The 21,410-nt window shown below is 41.8% G+C and overlaps 2 protein-coding genes across 2 annotated transcripts; both read right to left on the reverse strand.

Moving 5' to 3' along the window:
• Positions 1–2,826: 2,826 nt before the first annotated feature.
• Positions 2,827–12,592, reverse strand: LOC140272631 (NLR family CARD domain-containing protein 3-like). Its single transcript, XM_072368020.1, has 9 exons — positions 12,321–12,592; positions 12,120–12,236; positions 10,044–10,122; positions 9,674–9,881; positions 7,711–9,526; positions 6,359–6,532; positions 6,044–6,217; positions 4,094–4,140; positions 2,827–3,967 (listed from the first exon to the last, which is right to left on the reverse strand). The coding sequence occupies exons 1-9, from the start codon at positions 12,386–12,388 to the stop codon at positions 3,438–3,440; spliced, it is 3,213 nt and encodes a 1,070-aa protein (XP_072224121.1). The 5' UTR covers positions 12,389–12,592; the 3' UTR covers positions 2,827–3,437.
• Positions 12,593–18,532: 5,940 nt separating this feature from the next.
• Positions 18,533–21,376, reverse strand: LOC140273190 (neoverrucotoxin subunit alpha-like). The gene is made up of 3 exons (XM_072368705.1): positions 21,339–21,376; positions 19,736–19,782; positions 18,533–19,609 (listed from the first exon to the last, which is right to left on the reverse strand). Exons 1-3 carry the CDS (start codon positions 21,374–21,376, stop codon positions 19,083–19,085), a joined length of 612 nt encoding a protein of 203 aa, XP_072224806.1. The 3' UTR covers positions 18,533–19,082.
• Between the last annotated feature and the right edge of the window lie 34 nt (positions 21,377–21,410).

Below are 21,410 nucleotides of genomic sequence, written 5' to 3' on the forward strand. Positions count from 1 at the left end.
GATGTTCTCACCAACATTACTCCTCTTACTGCAGGATTCTGGCTCTAATGTTCATCAGTCTGATAATGAGAGAGTCAGCAGAGAGATAACTGACTGATATGAACTGATTAAAGGTTCTTCAGCTTCTTTATTTTCTCGGTTAAATTCACTCTTTTTAATGTAAAAAAGCTCTTTCCAACAGCACTTTGATTTCAGATGGTTTTATCATTTATATTCAGCCTGATTTTATATTTTTAAATGAGATGTGGCTGAAATCTGGGAGATACCCTCCAAGTTGTGACAGTTTGAACCAGCCCACAGTATGCGGCAGAGCGGATTTTTACATGTTTTTAACTCTCTGTGACTTCTACAGAAATATTGTAACTTGTGACATTCACACAGCATGATGGGAATCTCAACCCTCCAACATTAAAAGTTCCAACCATGTAGATTTGTCAGCCCGTCACCACGATGAGAACAGCCGCATTCATTCAGCGCATTCTTGGCTGGAAACTTCTTCCAGCGTGTTATTGGACACCGCTTCTTCACATTATTCGTGGAATCGCGTCAGGACACGCGCGCATTAAAACATTGTTAAAAGATAAAGAAAAGAATGAGACGGATTTTGGTGGGAAATAGTTTGGGCTACAGTACGATTGTTTAGTTCTCTGTGCGGGTGTTCTCAGCTCTTTGAAATGAATCATAGCGCCCTACGTTGGCTGCAGACAAATCCAAGCAGGTGTTGTGCTGCAAATAATGAGAGACTTAGCAAAACCTCACTGACAGCAGCAGCCATCAAACAATAACTTCAGGGACCTGCAGACTGTTCTTTCCTCTGGACATGGGTGCAATCGGGTATAGTTAGGAGGAGCCAGCTCTCCTACAGCTTCTGTCGGGGAGAACTACTTCGGCACGACACCGGTCGTCCCCTCTCAGGCACCGCGGCGTCGAGTCGCTGAAGGACTGAGAGCCAGTTAGCTCGGGCAGCTTCGCTGACATCGTATCTGTGACGGCAGAGTATGCAGCCAAGTTCTCTATAATCTGCTCAAGTCTGTCACGGGAATCCGACTCAGAAACTGTGTTTAACTCCACATGGGAAGCTAATTCTCACCAGGATTGTGCGACGGTGTCAGAGGGCGCCATGTTGTGTGCAGCTGAGCCCGACAAACGCAGAAGAAGAGCTGTCACTGACGTCACTCTCCTGCGCCGCTTGGGATTCTTTTAAAGAAACTATATTATTATTATTACTTATATTATTCTACGTAAATGTGCAAAAAGCACAGCACACAAAACATTGTACAGATACAGCAGACTCCCGAGCCATCCCACCAAGAACTGTGAAATAAATTGTTTTCAGATATTATCTTTACGGTTGTTAGAAAATTTAATGGAGAAAATAAACTGCCTGAGCTCACTGTGAAAGGCAACAAAAGAAGGTTTTCTCTGAGTAAATTTACATTTATGAATGTGAAATTTCGCCATCAGTATGATGAGGTTAATAATAAATGTTTTGTTGAATTTTTCTTTATTTTTGTTGAAGTCAAAGAGCCCAAACAGAACATCCCTCCAAAACAACTTCAAATCTTTGGAAACATTTTCATCAATAAAGTTCCAAACATCCATCCAGACTTTGGACAAAGGGGCCAAAATAAATGAGTAATTGATTCAATACGTCCAGAGCAGAAAGAGCATTTCACATCAATGTCTTCTTTGAATCTTTTAAGGATGCGGTCACTGGAAGGATAGAATCTGTGAATTACTTGAAGTGAAATTTCTCTCACTTCATTGGTTAATAGGGATCGGTTGGGTAAGAGCCAGATCTTCTTCCAGTCAGTGTGTTCCATGTATTTATTCCAATATGAGACCACGAGTGGAGCTGCAGTGACATCACTTTTTAACAGGAGTTTAATTTGTTTGTTGTTGTTACCATGGTTACCAGAGAAACAAGCTTTACCCACTGGGGTATCTAACAGGGACAGCAGGGGCAAATGTTGGGTTTCCACTCTTGGTTGAGATCTAAATAACATGCAAACAGCGGATGGGATTGCTCCAAAACCTGTGGCAGAATCTAAAGGTGAAACCTACTAATATTATTGTTGGCGGCATTAAAGATTAAAGAAGTAATGAGTGTTTTGTTCTCCTTCTTCTCACCATTTGGAGCGAGACCTGATAAAGGCACCCTTTGCTTTCTGGAAATATAAGTCATGGAGTTTGATTTGCAGGAGAAGGAGTTCTTCTGTTTCTTCCTCTGTTGAGGAGTCGGGTTTTTGCTGGATAAGTTAGTTCTGCTCCACACAGGCTTCAACTCTTCTGCTTTTCTCGCTTTGACAGCTTGAGCTCCACACTTTCCTAAAAATGTTCCCAACTCATATTTAAGGAGTTCCCAATTAGTCCCAAAAGAGTTTTCATTGTTTGCTTTGGAGCCGTAAAATGAGATCATATCCCTCATCCTTTTTTAGTTTCACTATTTTGTAGCATAGAGCAGTTAAGTTTCCAGTAACTGGAACAAATGACAGGTGTTAAAGCAGTGAGGACATTAATAGAGATGCATATTAATGTCATGCTTACATAATCCTACAAATATTTTAAAGGAACACGCATATGAAGAATGCAGAACAGAAAAATGTGGAAATAAAATCTCTATAAAATAAAATTTGCTCCGGCGTTTTTCGTATTTTTCAAACTAAAAAACTGCAATTTGTAAAAATGATTAATTTTCATCAATGAAGTAAAGTTTTTAGATAAATAATTTTGATAATTTTTTATCAAAAAGTCTAAAATCATTAAAAAGTCTAAATGTTCAGATACTAAATACAAATTTAATGTAAAAGAGAAAATATCAAAATTATTTTTGAAAACATTTGTTGAAGATTTTAAAAATTCAACATTTCAAACACAAAGTCAAACATTGTGAGACTGAATGTTAAAAATAATGATGTAAAATTATGTAAAATATCAAACGTCTGCGATCAGAAATCAATAATTCAGTCTATAATTGCACATCATCAGGATGAACCCTGGCTGCTCACCAACCTTCTGCTCATTGGAGCAGAACCAGTGAAGATCTGTCAGCAGGTTGGAAATTCATCTGGGCTGATTGCAGCTCAGTGATTCCTCTCTGATGTCACAGTTTGTCACATGTGCAGCAAACTAACTGCAGCTGACAGCAACTGAATGGTCTCAGCTGCAGTGAGCTGCAGAGAAACACAACATACTGATATTCAGTGTGAAGCTTTGACTGGAAACACAGAAAAACAACATCCTGGAAGAATGGCAGCTTCCATCTTTAAAGGACTGGAAGAGGAAGAAGTTTCCAAGGAATCATTCAGAAGAGTTTCAACCAGAAACTGACTGAATCCATGAATCTGAAAAGGTGTTTCTGAGTGAAAGAGACAGACATGTACAGACTGAACTATCTGTTCAACAGTGATTCTCTGACAGGAGGAAACTCTTTGTGCTCAACACAGAGACACTGAGGAACCAGGTGACCCGAACCCAAACCCAGGAATCAGAGGTTCTTCAGTGAATGTGGTGTTGAAGGTGTGGAGGTGGATCAGTGTGTCAGAGGAGACTCTGTAGAAGGACAGAGTGCCAGCAGGACGGTCCACATACACTGTGGCTCTGTTAGAGACAGAGGAGGAGGAGGAGATCTGTGTTTGTCTGTTATTGTGCCAGACAGAGTAACCAGAACCATCAGAGCAGCTCAGACTCCAGGACTGATCGTTGTATCCAAACAAACAGTCTCTGTATCCTCTCCTGCTGATTCTTCTGTAACTCACTGATATATAAACCTCTCCTCTCCACTCGACCTCCCAGAAACAGCGACCAGTCAGAACATTTCTACACAGCAGCTGAGGCCAGCGATCAAATCTGTCAGGATGATCAGGATATGACTGAACCTCCTCCACACGTGTCACCTTCCTGTTGTTGTCAGACAGTTTCAGGTATCTGTTCACTGTGTTTGTGTCGATGGTGAGTCGACAGGAATCTGATGGAGAGAACAAACACAATCCAGCTGCAGTTATTGATCTATCATCTGTTCACTTTGATCAGTGAGTGATGTGACAGTGTGAAGATGGCTGGATGTCATGAATCAGATGAAGAACACACTTACACTTCCTCAGACCTGGTGTCAGCCATCGTTCTCCAGCAGGTTCCACCCTGAAAGGAGGAGGGGGGTCAGAGCAGCACCGTCTCTTTCAGCATGCACACATGGACATTACATGGCTCTCACACACACATTGTTCTACACCGAGGAAGATGCTGACTGCTCATGACTCCTTCACACAGCCCCACTTGAAAAACACAGAAATATCCCTTTAACTGGATGAATAAAGCCTCTGAATCTGCTGAATATGTTTCCTTACAGGCTGTGCATTAACCAGCAGATGATTGCTGCTATGTATGTTTTCTTTGTGGCCCATTTATCTCAGAAATGACCTGATAAACATCCATCATTCTGACAGATCCATGCTTTTTTAAGGGAACACCGGCTAATGCTGGCAGACATTTCCTCCTCCTCCTGACAGAGGTTTGCTCCTCCCTCGCTGCTCCTCATCACTTCTAACCAGCTCATGAGCCGGTGAAAGGAAAAGGAGCGGACTGTGTCTGAAGTTATGGAAATAAGAAATAATGAAAGTACGTGGACAGTATGGGATGTTTCAGAAGTTTCATCTCCACTTCAGATCAGACTAAAATTACACTGAAAACATCTGTACGCACAGTCTGAGGAATGTGTGAAGTGTGCAGATTCTCTTTATTTAATGCAGGAACATCTGTATGAGCGGTTTGTGTGTTTGTGTGTGAGATGGACTCTAGACCCACCCAGGGTGGACCTGCCTCTCGCCCTGTGGCTGCTGGGATAGGCTCCAGTTCCTGCCACCATGAACTGAATTAAGTAGGTAGAGAAAATGGATGAATGGATTTATGCATCTGGTCCCTGGACTTTGGATCATTTTGGATGGATCTAAAACTGAATTATTTGGACACTGTAACAGGGAACTTGTTTGGTGTGAACTAAAGACAATATTTGAGCAGAAGAACTTTAAACCAACAGTGAAGCCTGAAGCTGTAAATGTAATGGTTTGGGTCTGAGGCAGGGCCCGGTCAACTCTCCATCACAGAATCCAACATGAATTCTTCACCATTTCAGAGGCTGTTTGAGGAAAATGTGAGACCATCTGTCCAGAAACTGCAGCTGAAGCAGAGGTGGACCATGCAACATGATAATGAGAGAAAAAATTTGAGTAAATCCACCAAGAACCTTCTCCAAAGGAAACAGAAACACAGGGTTCTGGAACAGCTCAGTCAAAGCCCAAAGACAATGAAGATTGGGAAGACAATGACGAGGAAGATTTCTCTGAATCTGAAAATCACATTTACGTCCATTCAGAGTATGACAGTGAGTTTAAAACAGGATGAATTTTATGCTGAACCAATGCCAAAGTGAGCAGGTCAACAGCAGCAGCACCAGTTCATCAGCAGCCAGTCAGCAGAGGCCCATCAGGGCCAGAAATGTGGACGTCATTAAGTGGTGAAACTGCACAGATCACCTGATGCAGCTGGACTGAGAGGTCAAATGTGTGATCTGTGACCATTTCTAATTTAAAACCCTGACTGTGTGTTTTTAACTCCTAACTGTGATCATTGGTGAGTGAGAACGAACTAACAAAGTGAACGGACTGTGGACAACATGTCAGGTTGGTCTGAACTCTGACCTGGGAGTCAGCTGACTGACGTTTAACATGAACATGATCACATAGTGAGATGTAAGCTGTGTCTCTGGAAGAGGGAAAAGTCAGGAAAACAGTCATTCCACAGTTTTTCACCCTTTATGTAGAAACTGTGATGTTTTTGAGCTGCAGACCAACATAAAGCTGTTAAATGTTCTGTGTAAAGATCTGCTTGAGTGAACAAAGGAAAAAGGCTCCTACATGTAGGTTCATATAAAACTCAGAACCAGCATGAAGCAAAAAGACAGGGCTGAGTGAAGGACAGAGAACACGTTTCCAGCTCTTCCTCCTCCATCAGACATTGTGTGATGCTGCAGCAGACCTCTCCATACCTGAGAGTGTCCAGCCTCCACTGTGGATCCTCCAGTCCAGCTGATAGCTGCTTCACTCCTGAGTCTCCTGGATGGTTGTAGCTCAGGTCCAGCTCTCTCAGATGGGAGGGGTTGGAGGTCAGAGCTGAGATGAGAGAAGCACAGCCTTCCTCTGTGATCAGACAGCCTGACAGGCTGAAGAAAACAACACAAATGGCAGATACTGAGAGAAAAGACACCAACAGCAGACACCATCCTGAACAGATCAGCTGTTCATCCATGACTGTAAAGCAGAATTATAATGATCAGCAGTTGAACAGCTGAATGAATCCTGACCTGAGAGCTTCCAGGTTACAGTTTGGACTCTGCAGTCCAACAGACAGCTGCTTCACCCCTGAATCCTGCAGGTTGTTGTTACTCAGGTCCAGTTCTGTCAGAGTGGAGGACTGGGAGCTGAGAGCTGAGGACAGAGTTGCACAGCTTCTCTCTGAGAGGTTACAGTCACTCAGTCTGAGGAGGAATAACAGGAAAAGAGTTAAGTTATGTAATTATTAATTATTCACATTAAAGATGGTTAAACTGGTTGTTTCTGGAACCATCTGAGTGACCATTGTGCCATTGCAGTGGTCAGAAATGCCAAACTCCCCAAAACTAATCCACAAATTCTCCTCAGAAGAGATTTGAAACATTCTCATGAGCAGGCTTTCTTGCTCCATCTGTCTAATTTTGAGTGGAAACGAGTCTCCCTCCTTGATGATGTTGAGTTGGCCTGGAAATTCCTTCATGATGAACTCTTGAAGCTTATCAATAAACATGCTCCCTCGCATAAATTTAGGATAAAAGAGTGAAATAATCCCTTATTTTCCACTGAAACTGGAAACCTCCATAAAGAAAGAGATCCTGCCTGGACCAAGGCACGAAAACCCAAATTAGAGGCTGATTGGATCATTTTCATCCTCTGCAAAGAGTGTTCCTCCTTAATTAAGAAGAATAAATCTGAATTTTATTAATCTGAAACCTCCAAAAATCTAAATGATCCCAAGAAATGTTGGAATGTGGTGAGATCTGCTTCTGGTGCTTCTGGTGAACTTTGGTCACAGATTCTGTGAAGAAAAGAGAAAAGACGCCAACAGCAGACACCATCCTGAACAGATCAGCTGTTCATCCATGACTGTAAAGCAGAATTAAAATGATTAGCAGTTGAACAGTTGAATGAATCCTGACCTGAGAGCTTCCAGGTTACAGTTTGGACTCTGCAGTCCAACAGACAGCTGCTTCACCCCTGAATCCTGCAGGTTGTTGTTACTCAGGTCCAGTTCTGTCAGACTGGAGGACTGGGAGCTGAGAGCTGAGGACAGTGCTGCACAGCTTCTCTCTGAGATATTACAACCACTCAGTCTGAGGAGGAATAACAGGAAAAGAGTTAAGTTATATAATTATTAATGATCCACATTAAAGATGGTTGAATTAATAAATAATGATGAAATTTATCCTAATTCTACATTATAAAGTGTTGCCACATTCTTGCAGCGTGTTTCTTTCCTCTTTTTGTGAACTGATCTGATGTAACTGTTTGCTGTGAATCTGTGTTATCTACAAACTGAAATTATCTGAGAAATAACTCAGTTATTTTCTCTCCTGTTAACAAGTAAAAAGAGTATTTAAAACATATTTATCTCTGTACTTACATAGCTTTGTTGGAGGCTTTGACCACTGGCAGCAGCCTCAGAAGAGCCTCCTCTGAAGCAGAGTATTTCTTCAGGTCAAACACATCCAGATGTTTTCCTGATGACAGTAAGATGAAGACCAGAGCTGACCACTGAGCAGGAGACAGTTCATCTGTGGAGAGACGTCCTGAACTCAGGGCCTGTTGGATCTCCTCCACCAGAGAACGATCATTCAGTTCATTCAGACAGTGGAACAGATTGATGCTTCTCTCTGCAGACAGATCCTCACTGATCTTCTTCTTGATGTAATCAACTGTTTCGTGATTGGTCTGTGAGCTACTTCCTGTCTGTGAGCTACTTCCTGTCTGTGTCAGCAGGCCTCGTAGGAGCCTCTGATTGGTCTGCAGGGAAAGACCCAGGAGGAAGCGGAGGAACAGGTCCAGGTGTCCATTTGGACTCTTTAAGGCCTTGTCCACAGAACTCTGATGGAGATATTTTAGATTAGGTTTGTAAAATATTTTTGACCACACAGAAGTTGTTTGTTGTTCCATCAGATTAACTCCAGAGTTGATGAAGGTCAGATGGACATGAAGAGCAGCCAGAAACTCCTGAACACTCAGATGGATGAAGCAGAACACCTTCTCCTGGTACAGCCCTCTCTCCTCTTTAAAGATCTGTGTGAACACTCCTGAGCACACTGAGGCTGCTGAGATATCGATGCCACACTCTGTCAGGTCTGATTCATAGAAGATCAGGTTTCCTTTCTGCAGCTGCTCAAAAGCCAGTTTTCCCAGAGACTCAATCATCTTCCTGCTCTCTGGACTCCAGTGTGGATCTGTCTCAGCTCCTCCATCATACTTGACCTTCTTCACTTTGGCCTGAACCACCAGGAAGTGGATGTACATCTCAGTCAGGGTCTTGGGCAGCTCTCCTCCCTCTCTGGTTTCCAACACATCCTCCAGAACTGTAGCAGTGATCCAGCAGAAGACTGGGATGTGGCACATGATGTGGAGGCTTCGTGATGTCTGGATGTGGGAGATGATGCTGCTGGCCTGCTCATCATCTCTGAATCTCTTCCTGAAGTACTCCTCCTTCTGTGGGTCAGTGAACCCTCTGACCTCTGTCACCATGCCAACACAGCCAGGAGGGATCTGATTGGCTGCTGCAGGCCGTGTGGTTATCCAGAGGCGAGCAGAGGGAAGCAGGTTCCCCCTGATGAGGTTTGTCAGCAGCACATCCACTGAGGTGGACTCTGTAGCATCAGTCAGGGGCTCCTTGCTGTGGAAGTCCAGAGGAAGTCGACACTCATCCAGACCGTCAAAGATGAACACAACCTGGAACTGTTCAAAGCTGCAGATTCCTGCTGCTTTGGTTTCAGTAAAGAAGTGATGAACAAGTTCCACCAAGCTGAACTTTTTCTCTTTCAGCACATTCAGCTCTCTGAAAGTGAATGGAAACATGAACTGTATGTCCTGGTTGGCTTTGCCTTCAGCCCAGTCCAGAGTGAACTTCTGTGTTAAGACTGTTTTCCCAATGCCAGCCACTCCCTTTGTCATCACTGCTCTGATTGGTTCGTCTCTTCCAGGTGGGAGTTTAAAGATGTCTTCTTGTCTGATGGATGTTTCTGCTCTGCCTGCTTTCCTGGATGCTGCTTCAATCTGTCTGACCTCATGTTCATCATTGACCTCTCCAGTCCCCCCCTCTGTGATGTAGAGCTCTGTGTAGATCTGATTCAGAAGGGTTGGGTTTCCTGCTTTAGGAATCCCCTCAAACACACACTGGAACTTCTTCTTCAGAGCAGATTTAACTTTACCTCCACAAACTGCAGCAAAAAGTTCTGAATGAAGACAAGAAATAACATCAGTAAACAGACATTTCCACCCTGTAAAGAATGAGTATTTGAACATGTGTTGTTCTGTGAGCTGAGACATCAGTAAATGTGTCATTTATCCAGCAGGTTAAATCTTTAGAGAAATCCTCTTACTGCTCTGCAGACGCTCAGCCAGCTCCTCCTGCTTCATTCTCCTCAGGAAGTGAACCGTGATCTTCACTAATGCCTCTCTGCTCCACCTCTGCTCTTCATCCTCACCCTCCCTCTGACTCTCTAAGCATTCTGGGTAATCTGGGCTCAGAGCCTTCTGGATCTTCTTCAGCTCCTCCTTCACAAAAGTGAGCATGTTGTCCTCCAGCAGCTGGAACAGAATACTATATGAATGAGCCAATCAGGCTGAAATCATGGAGCCAAACATCAGATCCATGTTGGACACACTGACAATCCGCTGGTCTGCAAAGTGCAGCCTGGAGATGACTGTGAACACAATAGATGGAAAAGTAGCTGTTGTACATGTACAGACCATAAATATGGAGTCCAGCTGTGTCTGATGCTGCTGGGCAGACTGACCACTGGGAACCTCTGAGCTCTGCTGGTCCACTCTGTGGAGGAATGATGAAGAATGAGCTCACATTGTGTCTGTCCACACAGAGACAAACACAAGGTAAAGGTCCATGAAGGGATGTGTGGATGTGAACAGTGAACGCAGCCATAAAGCAGCTGATTAACTCTGAAGCTGCACATCAGCAGCATCTGTGTTCCAGAAGATAAGAGCTCAGTGTGTCTCTAACAGTGGGAGGAAGCTGATGTCAGATGAAGCAGTTTGAGGAGGAAGGGACACAGAACTGTGTGAACAGACAGAAGATTTGTGTGTTTGTGAGGAGTCGAGCTGACGTGTTGGTTGGATTGTAGCTGTAGTTTCTAAAATACAACAAGAGCTTCAATCTGGAATCAGGTCATTGGTTTTATTGAACAGAAACGAGTCCAAAGAAATGATTTTCAGAGTCTTCACTGACCAACTTCTTTGTCTTTAGAAAACAGAAGCAAATGTAGAATCTGATGCAGAAACACTCAGTAAAAGCTGTTCTGGAGTCAAAGAAAGACTTTAGAAAGTTTATAGAATCTACAGCAACAGCTTCTGGAGCTTCTCCAACCAGCAGGTTACCTGCTGACAGGTGAGGGTGTCAGGATTGGGTATAAAAGCAGCTTCCACCAAAGGTTCAGTCTCTCCAACAAGGATGGGTCGTGGCTCAGCGCTTTGTGCCAAACTCCATCAGAGAATCATCAATAAGTTATAATAATAATAATCAGTAATAACCATGATGGATACAGCTCAGGAGGAGCTTGGAAAAGCATCAGAAAGAACTGGATCCATAAGAAGCATCGATAATGACTTTATATTGATCAGTTCTTATGGATTCCCATCCCTAATCTGTGCCCCTGAACTCAAACTCTCTGAGTCTGAAATCATTTCAGATCCTTCTAAAAACTTTATTCTTTGTGAAAACCTTTGAAAATCTGTTCAGACATTTTACCATCAAAGTTATTATTGATCCATGTGACTTTGTTCATGTGAGACTGTTTGTAAAGCAGCTGACATTGTTCAGAACATTTATTTTAGAAAAAGCTCCTCTATAATAAATATCCATCCATCCATTTTCTATACCGACAGTCCGTTAATCAGGTAGCGGGTGGGCTGGAGCCTATCCCAGCAGTCATTGGGGCGAAAGGCGGGGTACACCCTGGACAGGTTGCCACATAGAGACAAATGAGACACACTCACTCCTATGGACAATTTAGAGACACCAATTCTCCACACAGAAAGGGCCCAGGCTCGAACCTGGAACCCTCTTGCTGTGAGGTGACGGTGCTAACCACCACCGTGCAGCCCTCATATCATTCTTAATATTTTCCTCACTGAAAGAGACCTGTTTTAACATCCATTCTTTCCACTCTGACAGTTTCACATGTGAACATGAAATGATGTGAATAAGAGCTCACATTAAACACAAGTTGGAATAAGAACTGTTCAGACTGACTCTGGAACATTTTACAGTGTTACACCATTTACACTCAGCTCACCTCTGAGACCGTGAACGTTGGACTGATTTAAAGTCAATAAGACGACCCTTTGACCAGTCGCTCCTCATGGACACACAGCTGGGTTCAGGTTCAGGTTCAGGTTCTGCTTGAAGTGTGCATCTCCGCCTTTTGATCCGATTGAGTAACTGCCTAATCGGATGTGATTTTAACTTTGATTGTTAATAAAAAAGAAGACATTTTAAATTGAAATGTTCAGTAAAATTCAGCTTGCATTGAAAAGTAAAAATGATATGAAGCTGTGATATTAAATAAAAAATATTATTATTATTACAGACAAATTATTACTCACTGACATATCAAAAAAATATACATTTTGAATAAATCAACAGAAAACTTCACTTTGTTTTAATAAAGAGCAGAAAGACTAAAGTAAACATCACATTACACACATGATGCAGCTGATTAATCTCATCAGAGACATCAAGAACTGATCCAAGTCTGAAATAATTCATCTGAACCATGATGCAGCCTCCACTGAATACTGACAGCTACTCACTGTTTGTCTGATGGAACATCATGTTGGAAAACAATAAACTGATCCTTGGACATGTCGCTCTTAAAGGACACACAGCTGGGTTCAGGTCCAGATTCAGCTGCAGATCCAGCTTGGTTCCTGTGAATAAAGGTGGTTTGGTGATGTGAGCGCTGAGCTCTGACATGGAGAAGAGTCATGGACAGTTAGAGATGGTGGTCTCACCTCTGAGCTTTGCTCTGGCTCTCATGTTCCCCACACAGAGTGGTTTTAGTGTCCTCACACTGATCCATGCTGCTGGATTCACATCAGCTCACACACACTTTCTACCTTCATCTGCAGAGGAAACACAGATCATTCATCTGCACATCAACTCAAATCCTCCTTCCTTTTAAGGGTTAACATGTTGCTGAATAACTTTTATCTTTAGTAGGATCTACTCTTTCATTCTCAACCATTCTAAGAATCTGGTTAGATTTTCATCAGCAGGAGCAGCTCTTTACAGAGTTTTTATGAATGCAGCCCCCGATCTTTAACATCTCCTCTAAATTAACTTTTAGACACTTCAGAGTTTCTTTTCCTGCTGACAGCTGAAAAACCTCAGCATCTGTACTCTGAATGTAATGAATAAATATCAACAACAGAAACTGAAGGATGATGTTAAAGAATGATTTCAGTCTGAATGTGAAGTCTGACTGAAAGAGCAACAGAATCCCACACTGCAGGTTCTGAATCGTCCAACTGGATCCTGCAGCACAATGCAGGAAGTGAAGAGACTGAACCACAATGAACACTGAACTTCCTCATACATACACTGCATCACAGCTTCAGAACGGAAGGTCATTTAAGCTCATTTTATTTGGAAAGGTCAGACAGGAAGCTGCTCTTTCTGACTTTAAAGGTGGAAAGATACAGATGAGTGTCTCTTCAGCACTTCAACGACATCACTCAGGGCTGCTTTAACACCACAGGCTGGGACATGTTTAAGCCTACAACCAGATCCACATCCAGAAGTATTCATCATAAACTGTTACATCAGGAAATGCATTGATGATGTAACGGACACCGAGACCATGGCTGACGAGGGAAGTCCACAGGTTACTGGGAGCCCAGAACCCCCCCCCCCCTTCCCCTCATGTGTCATATTTATACAAGTTGGCCTTTTCTCATATCTTTTAGCTTGTATATATATTTTTAATATTTATGTATATTTAATATAGTTTTTCTCTTCTACTTTATATTTTATTTAATGTTTATTGCTGTTTGCACCAGATAAGATGGAACGCTATTTCAGTTCTCTGTATGTCATACATACAGCTGCATTAATTAGATAAGATCAGACTTGTCTGCTCCCATTACAGTATGACTATAACCCAACATGTCTGTACACGACGCATCTCCTTTAATATAATAATCACCAAACCTGTTAGAAAATGGTACGATCCACCTCAGGGGTGTTTGAGATTTTACGGCTATTTTTCTGGTCATGAATGTATTATAATAAATAGATTTTAACTTAAATAAAATAAAACAGTTTGTTTGTGAAGGAAACAAACAGAAACATCAGCTGATCATCATGTTGATTGATTCCAGTTAATCAATAACCTGATCATCATGTAGATTTGTCTTCAAACACAAAGTGATCAAAGTTTGTTCTGAAATAAGAAGCGAACATGTTCTCCAACATTACAGAGCAGAAACAAACAGGAAACTCACAGATTGTTCAGAGCTGCAGAAGAAGAAGACTCTCCACTCGACAGACTGAGACACAGGTGAGCTGCTTCCTGGAACCAGTCAGAGCAGAGTCCACCTGTGATGGAGGCGGGACAGATAGAAGCTGTCTGACCAGTGGAGTTCATGTTAAAACACGCCTCCAAGTTCCTGAACAACAAACTCTGATCTGAAAACATTTATTCAGCCGTTCTCTCTGAATGTTCTCTGAGATTCTCCAGAATCGCCGTCAGAAACATTAAAACCAGGCTTTGAACTGGGATCTGTTCTGTGCAGCAGCTCTGTAGTTTTAGTGCTGCTGCAGATGCACCAGATGTAGGTAAACTGAAAAAATCATGTGTGTTCATTAGAAAATAAGAGTAAAGAGATGAAGAAACTAACAGAGTCAAGTTTGGTTTCAGTGTGAGAAAAAAAGGCCAAAAAGAAAGCAGGCTGATTCATTTTCATTAGTTAATGTTACAGCTGGAGTTGATCTGATCAGCATCACATCATTACATGATGTCATGCTGAGAGCTTTCAGCTAATCTGCCTTATAGGTTAGTTTGAGCTGGAATTCAGCAGCTAGTTTCATTTAACAGGAAATAGAGGAAACATAGTTTATCCAACTATGAGATATTTCAGACAGCCACACCTTCATCTCTTCAAGGTGAAAATATGTCGTCGGACCGGTCAGACTCGGTTAAAGTCAGATGCTGACGCCTGAAGACATTAACCCTTCTCATGATGCTCAGAGGGAACAAACAAACACTCTGTTTCTGTTTCCATGTTTCACTGTTTGGCTGTTGAAGCTCTGATGAACAAAGTGGACTCTTCATTGATCTGGATTTATCTCCCTCTGGTGGTGAAAAGATGAACCTCATGATGTCAGTTCAATGAACAGATTAAATTATGTGTTTTTAAACACTTAAATACTTCAGTGTAGTTATTAAAGTTGTAATAATGACAGTTGATAACCACATGAAACCATGAACTAAACATATAATATCTAATCAGGTTTAGAGTCAACCGCTGAACAGAAAGAGCTCAACTCAAAGCAATTAATTATTCAATTCGATAAAAGCGCTACAGGTCGATGTTTTCCACATGATTCCACATCCATTCCATCTTTTTTTACCATCCTCACCACTGTCTGAGATTCTCTTTTGTTAATATATTTTGTCACTTGTTTCTTTAGCGTACAATAAAGTTTTCTGTCTACAGTAGAAGCAGAAAGCACAGCAGCCTTTTTAGCCTCATCCCTTTTAAACATCAAACTCTTTAATTCAGTATCAGTCCAAGGAGCACTTGTGGCTTTAACTGTAAATTTCTTTAAAATTTTGTTAACAATTTTAATCCAAATATCCATAAATAAATTAAGAGGTATCCACATCATTAACGGTTTATCACCCCATTGAATGTTCACTGAGAAAATTCTCCACATTAAATGTTCTATCAGTTCTTTTCATTATAATTTTGGGACAGGCTGTAGATGGCTTTGTTTTCCTGGAAAAAGCAACACAGTCATGATTTCTGAAGCCAACTGGTACAGAAACAGGTGTAGAGCACATATCAGGAATACTACAGTAAATGTGATCAATACATTTTGATGTTAAAGATCCTTTACTGTGAGGAGAAATTCTTGTAGGTTGATGCATTAATTCAGACAAACCACAGGTGTCAGTAATAGATTTAAGCTTATTCTTCAGAGGACAGTTCTCAGACAGCCAATCAATATTTAAATCTCCCAGCCGGTATAGCTCTCTGTTTTCCTGTCGCTTTGTCCAACATATTATAGCATATATTTAAATAATCTATCCTGGCACTTGGTGGCCTGTAACAACAGCCAACAAGTATTCGTTTTAAGGAGTTCTACCTGCAGCCATAACACTTCAACATCATTAACCATCAGATTCTGTCTCAATTTCACAGGAAAATGGCCACATACAGTAATACTGATGTTCTGACCAACATTACTCCTCTTACTGCAGGATTCTGGCTCTAATGTTCATCAGTCTGATAATGAGAGTCAGCAGAGAGATAACTGACTGATATGAACTGATTAAAGGTTCTTCAGCTTCTTTATTTTCTCGGTTAAATTCACTCTTTTTAATGTAAAAAAGCTCTTTCCAACAGCACTTTGATTTCAGATGGTTTTATCATTTATATTCAGCCTGATTTTATATTTTTAAATGAGATGTGGCTGAAATCTGGAGATAATTCTCAGCTTTCTGAACTATACCCTCCAAGTTGTGACAGTTTGAACCAGCCCACAGTATGTGGCAGAGCGGATTTTTACATGTTTTTAACTCTCTGTGACTTCTACAGAAATATTGTAACTTGTGACATTCACACAGCATGATGGGAATCTCAACACAGAGCCAGCTCTCCTACAGCTTCTGTCGGGGAGAACTACTTCGGCACGACACCGGTCGTCCCCTCTCAAGCACCGCGGCGTCGAGTCGCTGAAGGACTGAGAGCCAGTTAGCTCGGGCAGCTTCGCTGACATCGTATCTGTGACGGCAGAGTATGCAGCCAAGTTCTCTATAATCTGCTCAAGTCTGTCACGGGAATCCGACTCAGAAACTGTGTTTAACTCCACATGGGAAGCGAATTTTCACCAGGATTGTGCGACGGTGTCAGAAGGCGCCATGTTGTGTGCAGCTGAGCCCGACAAACGCAGAAGAAGAGCGGTTGATGACGTCACTCTCCTGCGCCGCTTGGAATTCTTTGAAAGAAACTATATTATTATTATTACTTATATTATTCTACGTAAATGTGCAAAAAGCAAAGCACACAAAACATTGTACAGATACAGCAGACTCCCGAGCCATCCCACCAAGAACTGTTAAAGAAATTGTTTTCAGATATTATCTTTACGGTTGTTAGAAAATTTAATGGAGAAAATAAACTGCCTGAGCTCACTGTGAAAGGCAACAAAAGAAGGTTTTCTCTGAGTAAATTTACATTTAGGAATGTGAAATTTCGCCATCAGTATGATGAGGTTAATAATAAATGTTTTGTTGAATTTTTCTTTATTTTTGTTGAAGTCAAAGAGCCCAAACAGAACATCCCTCTGATGTTCTGAGCTGAGCTGCAAGTAAGAACAGGTGAAGCAGGGCACCGATGTCTAATGCCTCTGGAGACCTTAAATCCAGGAGACATTCCACCCATTAGTTTAACTGAGCTGTTACTTCTGTGATGTAGACTTTTGACAGCTGAGAAAAAATAGTTGCCAAAGCCAAATTTCTTAAGGGATTGTAAAATGAACTGATGTTGGACTGTATCAAAGGCTTTGTAGGAATCCAGAAACACAATGAACCCATCATCCTCCACCATTTCTGGATAATCCAACATGTCTCGGACGAGCCTCACATTATCTGCAACATGCCTCTTCTTCATAAAGCCTGACTGTGTTTCCTCGGTAACAGAGTCCAGCTCTGATCTGAATCTTGTTGCCAATAAGTGAGCTAATATGTTGGAATCGTTCTTTAGTAGCAGGTCGCTCGCCAATTGTCTAAAAGTAGATTTTCCTTTTTTGCTTTGGGAATTAAGACTTGAGTCAAAGTGCGTGGGGGCATTGGTTAATTCTATATTCTATAAAGACTTTCTGTAAAAAGGGAGTCAGTTCAGCAATGAAAGATTTCTAAAATTCAGCTGTTAGTCCATCAGACCCTGGAGATTTATTGTTTCTGAGCTGATTGATGGCTTGCTGCACTTCTACAGCAGATAAAGGCCTGTCACAGGATACTTTATCTGCTTCACCTGTTGTCTTAACCCACAGGGAATTTAAAAACTATCAGCTGCCGATTGACAACATTTGGAACTGTACAGGTCTTTAGAACAATGAGAACAAAAACCTGCTATTTTACGATGATCTTCAGTAACAGCTCCGTTAATACTGAACCTACTAATATTATTGTTGGCGGAATTAAAGATTAAAGAAGTAATGAGTGTTTTGTTCTCCTTCTTCTCACCATTTGGAGCGAGACCTGATAAAGGCACCCTTTGCTTTCTGGAAATATAAGTCATGGAGCTATATTTGCAGGAGAAGGAGTTCTTCTGTTTCTTCCTCTGTTGAGGAGTCGGGTTTTTGCTGGATAAGTTAGTTCTGCTCCACACAGGCTTCAACTCTTCTGCTTTTCTCGCTTTGACAGCTTGAGCTCCACACTTTCCTAAAAATGTTCCCAACTCATATTTAAGGAGTTCCCAATTAGTCCCAAAAGAGTTTTCATTGTTTGCTTTGGAGCAATAAAATGAGATCATATCCCTCATCCTTTTTTAGTTTCACTATTTTGTAGCATAGAGCAGTTAAGTTTCCAGTAACTGGAACAAACGACAGGTGTTAAAGCAGTGAGGACATTAATAGAGATGCATATTAATGTCATGCTTACATCATCCTACATACATTTGAAAGGAAAACGCATATGAAGAATGCAGAACAGAAAAATGTGGAAATAAAATCTTTATAAAATAAAATTTGTTCTGGCTTTTTTCGTATCTTTCAAACTAAAAAGCTGCAGTTTGTAAAAATTATACATTTTCATCGATGAAGTAAAGTTTTTAGATAAATAATTAAACGTTTTATCAAAAAGTCTAAAATCATTAAAAAGTCTAAATGTTCAGATACTAAATACAAATTTAATGTAAAAGAGAAAATATCAAAATTATTTTTGAAAACATTTGTTGAAGATTTTAAAAATTCAACATTTCAAACACAAAGTCAAACATTGTGAGACTGAATGTTAAAAATAATGATGTAAAATTATGTAAAATATCAAACGTCTGCGATCAGAAATCAATAATTCAGTCTATAACTGCACATCATCAGGATGAACCCTGGCTGCTCACCAACCTTCTGCTCATTGGAGCAGAACCAGTGAAGATCTGTCAGCAGGTTGGAAATTCATCTGGGCTGATTGCAGCTCAGTGATTCCTCTCTGATGTCACAGTTTGTCACATGTGCAGCAAACTAACTGCAGCTGACAGCAACTGAATGGTCTCAGCTGCAGTGAGCTGCAGAGAAACACAACATACTGATATTCAGTGTGAAGCTTTGACTGGAAACACAGAAAAACAACATCCTGGAAGAATGGCAGCTTCCATCTTTAAAGGACTGGAAGAGGAAGAAGTTTCCAAGGAATCATTTAAAAGAGTTTCAAACAGAAACTGACTGAATCCATGAATCTGAAAAGGTGTTTCTGAGTGAAAGAGACAGACATGTACAGACTGAACTATCTGTTCAACAGTGATTCTCTGACAGAAGGAAACTCTTTGTGCTCAACACAGAGACACTGAGGAACCAGGAAACCAGACTCTAAACCCAGGATGCAGAGGTTCTTCAGTGAATGTGGTGTTGAAGGTGTGGAGGTGGATCAGTGTGTCAGAGGAGACTCTGTAGAAGGACAGAGTGCCAGCAGGACGGTCCACATACACTGCTGCTCTGTTAGAGACAGAGGAGGAGGAGATGCGTGTTTCTCTGTCATTGTGCCAGACAGAGTAACCAGAGCGATGATCAGAGCAGAACAGACTCCAGGACTGATCGTTGAATCCAAACACACAGTCTCTGCCTCTCCTGCTAATTCTTCTGTAACTCACTGATAAATAAACCTCTCCTCTCCACTCGACCTCCCAGTAACAGCGACCAGTCAGAACATTTCTACACAGCAGCTGAGGACAGATATTAAATCTGTCTGGATGATCAGGATATGACTGAACCTCCTTCACTTGTGTCACCTTCCTGTTGTTGTCAGACAGTTTCAGTCTCCTGTTCACTGTGTTTGTGTCGATGGTGAGTCGACAGGAATCTGATGGAGAGAACAAACACAATCCAGCTGCAGTTATTGATCTATCATCTGTTCACTTTGATCAGTGAGTGATGTGACAGTGTGAAGATGGCTGGATGTCATGACTCAGATGAAGAACACACTTACACTTCCTCAGACCTGGTGTCAGCCATCGTTCTCCAGCAGGCTCCACCCTGAAAGGAGGAGGGGGGTCAGAGCAGCACCGTCTCTTTCAGCATGCACACATGGACATTACATGGCTCTCACACACACATTGTTCTACACCGAGGAAGATGCTGACTGCTCATGAGTCCTTCACACAGCCCCACTTGGAAAACACAGAAATATCCCTTTAACTGGATGAATAAAGTCTCTGAATCTGCTGAATATGTTTCCTTACAGGCTGTGCATTAACCAGCAGATGATTGCTGGTATGTATGTTTTCTTTGTGGCCCATTTATCTCAGAAATGACCTGATAAACCTCCATCATTCTGACAGATCCATGCTGTTTTAAGGGGACACCGGCTAATGCTGGCAGACATTTCCTCCTCCTCCTCCTGACAGAGGTTTGCTCCTCCCTCGCTGCTCCTCATCACTTCTAACCAGCTCATGAGCCGGTGAAAGGAAAAGGAGCCGACTGTGTCTGAAGTTATGGAAATAAGTTATGAAAGTATGAGGACAGTATGGGATGTTTCAGAAGTTTCATCTCCACTTCGGATCAGACTTAAATTACACTGAAAACATCTGTACGCACGGTCTGAGGAATGTGTGAAGTGTGCAGATTCTCTTTATTTAATGCAGGAACATCTGTATGAGCGGTTTGTGTGTTTGTGTGTGAGATGGACTCTAGACCCACCCAGGGTGGACCTGCCTCTCGCCCTGTGGCTGCTGGGATAGGCTCCAGTTCCTGCCACCATGAACTGAACTAAACAGGTAGAGAAAATGGATGAATGGATTTATGCATCTGGTCCCTGGACTTTGGATAATTCTGGATGGATCTAAAACTGAATTATTTGGACACTGTAACAGGGAACTTGTTTGTTGTAAACTAAAGTCAATATTTGAGCAGAATAACTTTAAACCAACAGTAAAGCATGAAGCTGTAAATGTAATGGTTTGGGTCTGAGGCAGGGCCCGGTCAACTCTCCATCACAGAATCCAACATGAATTCGTCACCATTTCAGAGGCTGTTTGAGGAAAATGTGAGATCATCTGTCCAGAAACTGCAGCTGAAGCAGAGGTGGACCATGCTACATGACAATGAGAGAAAACATTCCAGTAAATCCACCAAGAAACTTCTCCAAAGGGAACAGAAACACAGGGTTCTGGAACAGCTCAGTCAAAGCCCAAAGAGAAAGAAGATTGGGAAGAAAATGACGAGGAAGATTTCTCTGAATCTGAAAATCATATTTATGTCCATTCAGAGTATGACAGTGAGTTTAAAACAGGATGAATTTGATGCTGAACCGATGCCAAAGTGAGCAGGTCAACAGCAGCAGCACCAGTTCATCAGCAGCCAGTCAGCAGAGGCCCATCAGGGCCAGAAATGTGGACGTCATTAAGTGGTGAAACTGCACGGATCACCTGATGCAGCTGGACTGAGAGGTCAAATGTGTGATCTGTAACCATTTCTAATTTAAAACCCTGACTGTGTGTTTTTAACTCCTAACTGTGATCATTGGTGAGTGAGAACAAACTAACAAAGTGAACGGACTGTGGACAACATGTCAGGTTGGTCTGAACTCTGACCTGGGAGTCAGCTGACTGACGTTTAACATGAACATCATCACATAGTGAGATGTAAGCTGTATCTCTGGAAGA

The sequence above is a fragment of the Leuresthes tenuis genome, unplaced genomic scaffold (assembly GCF_036924035.1).
Source record: "Leuresthes tenuis unplaced genomic scaffold, fLeuTen1.0.hap1 SCAF_17, whole genome shotgun sequence".
NCBI lineage: Eukaryota > Metazoa > Chordata > Actinopteri > Atheriniformes > Atherinopsidae > Leuresthes > Leuresthes tenuis.

Coding starts and splice junctions, on each gene's coding strand:
- LOC140272631 (XM_072368020.1), bottom strand. CDS start 12,388: ATGGATCAGTGTGAGGACACTAAAACCACTCTGTGTGGGGAACATGAG. Junction 6,218..6,358: donor TGTAACCTGGAAGCTCTCAG/GTCAGGATTCAT, acceptor TGTTTTCTTCAG/CCTGTCAGGCTGTCTGATCA. Junction 3,968..4,093: donor GACACCAGGTCTGAGGAAGT/GTAAGTGTGTTC, acceptor TCTCTCCATCAG/ATTCCTGTCGACTCACCATC.
- LOC140273190 (XM_072368705.1), bottom strand. CDS start 21,376: ATGATGTTCATGTTAAACGTCAGTCAGCTGACTCCCAG. Junction 19,783..21,338: donor GTCAGTCAGCTGACTCCCAG/GTCAGAGTTCAG, acceptor TCCTCCTTTCAG/GGTGGAGCCTGCTGGAGAAC. Junction 19,610..19,735: donor GACACCAGGTCTGAGGAAGT/GTAAGTGTGTTC, acceptor TCTCTCCATCAG/ATTCCTGTCGACTCACCATC.